This window comes from Malus domestica, chromosome 17, assembly GCF_042453785.1.
Source record: "Malus domestica chromosome 17, GDT2T_hap1".
Taxonomy (NCBI): Eukaryota; Viridiplantae; Streptophyta; class Magnoliopsida; order Rosales; family Rosaceae; genus Malus; species Malus domestica.
This window is the reverse complement of record NC_091677.1, coordinates 27370258-27378325: the sequence shown is the minus strand read 5'-3', so window position 1 is coordinate 27378325 and position 8068 is coordinate 27370258. Positions and strand designations below refer to the sequence as shown.

The 8068-nt window shown below is 35.1% G+C and overlaps 1 protein-coding gene across 4 annotated transcripts; it reads left to right on the top strand.

The window, feature by feature from the left end:
* The first annotated feature begins 291 nt into the window (after positions 1-291).
* Positions 292-7497, top strand: LOC103417812 (metal transporter Nramp1). Of its 4 annotated transcripts, XM_008355968.4 has the most exons (15): positions 525-578; positions 847-912; positions 1133-1278; positions 2358-2436; positions 2526-2566; positions 2870-2948; positions 3037-3141; positions 3857-3966; positions 4062-4243; positions 4329-4398; positions 4699-4872; positions 4972-5076; positions 5468-5599; positions 6683-6778; positions 6999-7497. In XM_008355968.4, exons 3-15 carry the CDS (start codon positions 1159-1161, stop codon positions 7341-7343), a joined length of 1638 nt encoding a protein of 545 aa, XP_008354190.2. In that variant the 5' UTR covers positions 525-578; positions 847-912; positions 1133-1158; the 3' UTR covers positions 7344-7497. The 4 variants fall into 4 exon arrangements, with proteins under 4 accessions (XP_028953430.1, XP_008354189.2, XP_070673230.1 ...); XM_029097597.2 differs by lacking the exon at positions 847-912 and having other exon boundaries at positions 292-552; XM_008355967.4 differs by lacking the exon at positions 847-912 and having other exon boundaries at positions 293-578.
* Positions 7498-8068: the final 571 nt, after the last annotated feature.

Here is an 8068-nt window from a genome sequence, read left to right as displayed (position 1 = left end):
TTGACGGAGTTTGAACTCACATTGTCATGCAATGACTCAACTTCTTTCCACCACAGTAATAAAAATATAATTTAAGTCCTAAAAATATTGTAATATGTAGTTTAGTCGGGTACATCAACAAACACTTCAATATTTTTATCATATTTAGTTCAAGCCATTTCAGTTCAACTTAGTCTTAGAAGTTAGTTTAATTTGAAATAATTTGTTTAAAAGCATTTTTAAAGGAAATATCAAAATATCTAAATAAACAATAACGGTAAAATAAGACTGCGATAACATTTTTAATTAAGAAGTCAAATCTGATGTCAAACTCACGCTCGTGTTATGGTTTTTCTCCCGCAACACGTAGCCACTTTTCTCCTATTGGTGGGATCCGATACAAAACACTCTTTGTCAGAACAGAATAAGTCCAACCCTATGCGTGAAAGCGATATTTAGAGAGAGAGAGAGAGAAAGAGAGAGTATCAAGTGTGTCCTATAAGAAGAGCTCTCCGGGGATAGAGCTCTTCAGCTACTGCTACTGACCCCATTTTCTCCCAGTTGACAGAAACAGTTGAGTTTCTGTTCCTGCAAGTTAAGTAAGTCCATTAGGGTTCTGCTCTATATGCTGTGACCTGTTGTTTCCAGTCATTCTCCAGAAACAAAGACTCCAATCCAGGATATTGCTATTTTTATCTGTTTTCTTTGGTTGCCCACCAAGTATTCGAAGAAATGATGAAGTTTTGGTTTTTAATCCGTATGATTTTTCATTGATATGGGATCCGAATTCTCAGTTTCTTACTTTTACTGAGCTTAGTACCATAACCTATTTCTTCTTTTTGTTTTCATTCTCTACTGGAGCATCAGCAAAATCCTGAGAAATCCATTCAAAGTTGCTTACTCTTTTGCAGCGTTTTTAGCACCGAAGAGAGTGTAAATTTCCCATTACTTATCAGTTTTGTAATAAATATGTTACCTTCAAGTGAACCCAATTCTTGAATTAGTTTATTTACCAAAAAAAAAAAAGAATTCTTGAATTTGCTGTAATTAATATTTTATCTGCAAGTTCACCCAATTCTTTAGGTTGAAACTTGGAAATGCTGTAATATGAATTTGCTTCACCATGATGGAAGCTTTTTTTCTTTTGTTACAGTAGTGGTAAAGTAAAGGGTGGAAAAAATGGCTGTGGCCAGTACGGCTTCTGCGCAGCCACAGTTCATTGCAAGCACTGGAAACCGAAGCTTCTCTAATGCACCGCTCATTGAGGACACAGATACTGAACAAATTGTTGTTCCTGATGTGAGTTTCATGTTCTAATTGTCATATCTATGCATTTTGTTTTGATCTTAGTATATATTGTTGTTGTTTATTGCATTCCATAAGCACTGCAATCTGTTTATTGCATTCAAAGTAAAACAAGATGGGTATAAGCAACTCCAAATTGGTTGCAATAAGCATTGGCTGAAACTAAACACTTGACTTCTATCTATGATTCTATTATTATATGAATTTCCATTATCTGTAGGGGAATTTATTTTTTGTGCTTTCTTGGTAATTGTATAACTACGCTGAACAAATCATGTTTCGTGTTGTGTTTGGTAATTATTTAACTATGCTGAACAAACCATAAGGTCAAAATGGGATTTGCTCCAAGCAGAGAAAGGATGTTTCGTGTTGTGTTTGGAAATGAAGAATGACAAACATGGGAGTTTTTTATCGATACATCACCATCTAAGTGGAGAGGAATGCAGGGCATGTTGGGGTTGCTTCTCCTTCTGTTAATTGTACAGTACTACTGGGTGAAATTGGAGAGGTGTCTGAGAAATTCTAATTGGAATTGGTGGGATGACTGAAAACATTCTAAAGAAAGTGGGTCATTAACAGTGTAAACCTTGTAGAAGTCCTTGACCATGGTGCTATTGAAAATACAAAAAAATCTTTTGTCAAACTAGAAGCAACTCTGTTGTTTGAATAAGCAATGCGTGGTTACATCAGCTGAAAGAATCATTGGCGTATCCTGATGCTGATCATAGACAACAAAGCTACGTTAGTTAGATTAGGAGATTACTGTAATTAATAAATTGAAATTGTGTGGTAAATGGCGCATGGATTCATATAAAATGCGAAGTTCACCTGAAGATGGGTCTTCTGGTGGATGATAGACTGAAAGAGTTACTCTTACTGTACTCTATATTGTCCATATGAATAGGTCGGTCTATGCCAACTGAATTTCTGCTTAGAACGCAATATGCTTGTCTGACATGGTCTATTTATTAGTTTATGTTTCTTGATTTATTGCTGATAGGAGGCAAGTTTGGGATAATAAATGTTCAAATTGAATTCCTTGATAGATGACCATCAACATTTTGTTCATGCAGAAGACAAGCTGGAAAAATCTCTTTGCCTACATGGGTCCAGGGTTTCTTGTTTCAATTGCGTATATAGATCCTGGAAATTGTGAGATCATAACTTATTATTTACTTCATGCTTCTACATTTTTTTTTGTTCTCTTGAACATAACCTCATGTTTTGTGGTTGGTTTACAGTTGAGACGGATTTGCAGTCAGGGGCGCAGTACAAGTATGGGGTGTGTATATCATTAATGCAGTGTTTTTGCCTTTGAAATTAGATAATTTTAGCATCTTTGAGAGGATCCGGAATGGAACATTTTGAAATTGCATTTTGTTAAGTTTTAGGTCATGTCCTGAATCTCTGGAATGTAATGTTTTCATTCTATCCTATGAGCCACCTCATCAATCTAAAAACTACATACTAGTTAGAGATATCATCTACTCACTGGCTTAGTTTCCAAATTATTTTCTTGAAACTAAAGGGTGAAGTAAGCCACAAAAATTGATGATAACAGTTCTGAGAAAATCTCTTTTTGTAGCTACTCTGGATAATATTAGTTGCTTCATGTGCTGCTCTCGTCATTCAGTCCCTTGCAGCCAATCTTGGGGTGGTCACAGGCATGTGATTTTATAAGTATCTTTTTGTAAATTCTTCTGACAATATTTTTTCTCTGCATTTCTTATAAAATGTTTTTCTAATTTGTAGGAAAGCATTTGGCAGAGCACTGTAGAGCGGAATATCCTAGAGTAACAAACTTCATTCTTTGGGTTCTTGCTGAGATTTCTATAGTTGCATGTGACATTCCTGAAGGTAATTTTTGCTTCTCAGATGTTGGTATAAAGTTTGGTTATTGTCATCTCTGTGGGCTTCGGTTACTACAGAATTTAAAGATTTGTCTTTTTCAGAAATTTGGCGTAACTGGAATGTGGCTGTTAGTTAGTTTTGTGTTGTTTTTATAGTTTCTAAATGTCAAGGTGATGGTGCTATTTATCTTGTTTTGTTTGTGCCTTTGCAGACTTCTTGTCGGCTCTTGTATTTTTTATTGTTTCTTTGCAATAAAAAATTGTTTCTTCTTCACAAAAAAATATGTTGGTATAAATTCAGTCAGAATAGAAGCAGTTAAGTTTTCTAATTATGTTTTATTTTGTATGTTTAGAAGGTTTTGATAAACGTTAAAGGTAGAACTAGTTTAGCTGTCTCACGCGCCTTTTCTCTATTGCTAATGTAGGAAGTGATTTTGCTCTGTAGTACTTTTGCTTACATGTGCTTTTTAGGAGCCAACAAATTTGTTTTTATTTATTTATTTATTTTGGATATAAGAATTCAGATTCGGGATTATTAACAGAAAAATATATATGTTTGTGGATCCACATATGTACATCCATGATTTCCTTGTTTATAAATAATTTTGATTATTTTGATAAGATATGAAGATAATGAGGTATCACATCATCTTTCCATTAATAGTGGCGAGTTGATAAGATATGTGCTTATTCATTTCGTTCTGACTGATCTTCCTTACCAGTGATTGGAACTGCCTTTGCATTGAACATGCTCTTCAACATACCCATATGGATTGGCGTACTTCTGACAGGACTTAGTACATTGATTCTTCTGGCATTACAGCAATATGGGGTAAATATGATTTTTATATTTCTGGAGTCTTGGAGATCTTTGGTTTCCATGCCTACAATTTAAAATAAGCTACCCAAAGATTTTTTCATTTACAGGTTAGGAAACTTGAATTCTTGATCGCATTCCTTGTACTCACAATTGCTGGATGCTTCTTTGCTGAGCTTGGCTACGCAAAACCTGACGCTACTGAAGTTTTGGGCGGGCTTTTTGTTCCCCAACTCAAAGGAAATGGTGCTACTGGTCTTGCAATTTCTCTTCTTGGTGCTATGGTTATGCCGTAGGTTTCTAGTGACTTCATATATTCATTACTGGTTTGTTTTGTTTAGTTCTTTCTGCTCAGCAGCTTTAGGTACTTGCTACAGGCACAATCTCTTCCTCCACTCTGCATTGGTGCTTTCTAGGAAAATACCACGATCTGTCCGTGGCATCAAAGTAATTAATTTCCGTTACTGGTTTTAATTTCTTGCGTTATGACTTATGAGAAGTTTGTTGCATACTTTGTTGAAAAAATAAAAACAAAAGTTAGCATAGAAGAGTTTCAATCCCCTGTTCCCGCTAAGCGACTTCTCTTTCTTCCCCCTTTACTTTATGGGTTCTTGGATAATTTATTGAAATCACCTCTGAAAAGACTTATGTAGGCAAGATTATCTCGATTTGTCCCCTAGCATAGTGTTCTTAGAATATGGCTGAACATACTAAGAAATTATATCTGACAAAAGATTTTGTTTGCAGGAAGCATGCAGATTTTATATGATAGAAAGTGGCTTTGCTCTCATGGTGGCATTCCTAATAAATGTATCCGTTATTTCTGTAAGTGGTGCAGTTTGCAATTCCCCAGATTTGAATGCTGAAGATAAGATGAACTGCCAGGACTTGGATTTGAATAAAGCCTCCTTTTTACTAAGAGTACGTCCTGTATTGGTTATCATATGTTATGTTAAAATTTGCTATATCCCAAATTTAGAGGTCACTTTCATCCTGATGTTTTATAATTTTTATTTACAGAATGTTTTAGGTAGTTGGAGTTCCAAGCTTTTTGCTGTAGCATTGCTTGCATCAGGTCAAAGTTCTACTATAACAGGAACATATGCAGGGCAATATGTTATGCAGGTATATCTTGCTGGAAAAATAACATTCATTCCCTTTAATACACATGCTCGGAGTTCAAATATAGTTAGTGTTGTCGGGTATAAGCTGTTACTTCTCTGTCCTGGTCTTCCTTGACATAAGTCAACAAGTAAAACTGTACTGATGTATTAGCATTTTTTGTACTGGTCATCGATGAGTGATTCCTAGATCACCCTCCTAATTCTTGTTTCTAACTCAACTTTAGTATACAAATTTAGTGTTCAAAGCGTAATAATATTTTTTAACTTATATATGGCTGCTTTGTATCTAAGAAATACATTTCTCTGTACCACTGGTGAATTGAAAAAGCAAAATTAAATTTCGTGTGTCTCATCGTGTTTTTAACTTTATATTCCTTTATTTTCTGTTGAAGGGGTTTCTTGATTTACGACTGAAGCCATGGCTTCGAAACTTTTTAACCAGATGCTTGGCAATAGTCCCTAGTTTGATTGTTGCAGTCATTGGCGGTTCTTCTGGGGCTGGAAAGCTGATTATTATTGCATCAGTAAGATAAACTCCTTATACTATATTTTACTTCCAAATCATGCGTTGTCCTTCTCTGAAAACTGCTGTGTTTTTTTTCGAACACATTTTACTTGAGTATAAATTGTTTGAATGAATTGAGTTATGGTTGATGTACGAAAATTATCCCATTGAGTTGTGAGTTTGTTCCGATGGAACGTATTACATGCTTGAGAGACCTTATTATGGGGCTTCTTAGTAGCTTTGTTTATGCCACCGGTATAGTCAATTAAAGGATCCACTTCACCTGGTATCTCTGCCAAAAGCCTCCTTCATAGTGACGTAGCATTTCACACTAAGCAAGTAACCCTCCGTATGGTCAAGCTTTTATACTCTGAGAACCTTACTCAAGCACCATTTAGGAAATCTATCTTAAAAGATAGGGCTGATTCTGTTGACAGAAGCACAAGTGGAATTTTACCACATTGTTTCTGAATTAATGCTTGGAGTTCATAACGTTATTGGAGTTCATAAAGTTACCTTTTTGTAGGAAAACACATTAAATTTTTCTCTTAAATTTAGTTACATTATATCATGCAAAGCGAGTTTTGTAACTGTGCCCATTTACCAATATTCCTGTCCAGGAATCAGAGTATTACTAAAGTTTTATATTTTTCGTAAGTTCTTATGTTTTCTGTAATGGTTGAGTGACTATTTGGTAGCGAAGATGTGTTTTTTAAAGCACAAAGCTCTTTACTAGCAAAAGGTCATAATTTGATCTCAAAATGAACTGACAATTGTATAATTTTATTTGGATCTGTTATGTCCATTTGGAGAGCCCTGAAATCAACGGACAAGTTGAAGCTTTTCCATATTGGCCTACTGGACATGTCATTTGTCCGTGTCTATCACTTGTTTAGAGGTTCATGGAACATGTTGCATCATTTTGCCTTGATATCATACTGCGTTTGGGGACTGTGCTTTACTGATAAGAAATTTTTGAATTGTTATTATTCGTTTCAAATTGCATATATACAAGAACAAGCTGGATAATGCATATAATTAATATTTTAAAGTTGACTCATGTCACTAACTACAAATCTTAACTCTGATTTCATGTTTATAGATGATTTTATCGTTTGAGCTGCCTTTCGCTCTTATTCCACTTCTTAAGTTCACAAGTTGCAAGACCAAGATGGGGACACATGCCAACTCTACTGCGGTAAGTCAGTTGTAATAAATTTGATTGCAAGTCCTTTAGTTTTATTTCTGGAAGCTTTCTGGAGCGTCAGTTGCTTAACATACTTCAGCATTGTATAGATAAAGCACTTATGAATTTCCCGAAAAATAGTTTTTTTCCACCAAGCCAATCTAAAACTGTAGTATGCTCCATAGCTTGAAAAATCGTTTTTATCAGCCATGTTTAATGTCTCCGATTGCAGATTTCAGCTCTCACTTGGATCATTGGTTCTCTGCTGATGGCCATAAATGTATACTACCTGATGAGTAGATTTATCAAGTTGCTTCTTCACAACCACTTCAAAGTTGTGGGCATTGTCTTTCTTGGAATGTTAGGATTCTCTGGTATGGGATTGTATTTGGCTGGAATCGCGTATCTGGTGTTCCGTAAAAACAAGGAGGCTACGCATCTTTTGGCTCTAACAACACCTGAAAGTAGGCAAACGGAAACTGGGCAGCAGGGTACTGGATCGATGTATCATCTCGAAAGAGAAGACATTATGAGCATGCAGCTGCCTCAGAAGAGGTCTACCGAAGATATCGACTGATGAGTAGTTGCACAAGATAGATTAATAACGCAGTTTTTCTCCGACATTAGGCACCCTGAAAGGAAAATAGTTGTCTATCAATAACACAGCTTTTAATTTACTCTTGTCTATGTGTTTTGACATAAATCAAATATAATTTGTATTTGCCCCATAAGCTACTTCCACTAAAAAAGAACACATGTAGCGCTTTACATACAATTTATCTATCGTCACATGATTGGAGAGATAAGAAAATGGTATGCAACCAGTTGCACTTGAGCTCACATCACATCGGGGGAGTGTAGGGAAGGTTTCAAATGTAAGTCCAACCATATGGTACAAAGTCTCATGTCTTTCGTTTATAATCCAAACAAGTATATAACATGTAGAAAAATCGTATATTGTTCATGTGACAAATGTTTCACATTGACAAAATAGATCATAATTTAATACTTTTTCTCTAGCGAATCCTTTGTTTACTAGACCAGACTCATAGCAATCTATCAAATACTTCATATTTCTCGAGTGATTTTTTAAACACAACATTTTGCATGAAAAAAATGTCTCTCTTGAATAATTAGGTGTCTACTTTTCTAATGTTACAACTTGAAAATTAACATCCTTCACTACACGTAGTTCTTTGTATTTATTCAACTTTCATTAAGAATGGCTAAGTAAAAGAATACAATTTTTTTTTAATTACGCCTCTATTAAGTAATAGTAATAAAATTGGCTCGGTCTCAATG

Excerpts from the sequence above, each read along its gene's own strand:
- LOC103417812 (XM_029097597.2), top strand. The coding sequence starts at position 1,159 with ATGGCTGTGGCCAGTACGGCTTCTGCGCAGCCACAGTTCATTGCAAGC. Across the intron at positions 2,949-3,036 it reads CAATCTTGGGGTGGTCACAG|GAAAGCATTTGGCAGAGCAC; the intron begins GCATGTGATTTT and ends TCTAATTTGTAG. Across the intron at positions 4,399-4,698 it reads GATCTGTCCGTGGCATCAAA|GAAGCATGCAGATTTTATAT; the intron begins GTAATTAATTTC and ends TTTTGTTTGCAG.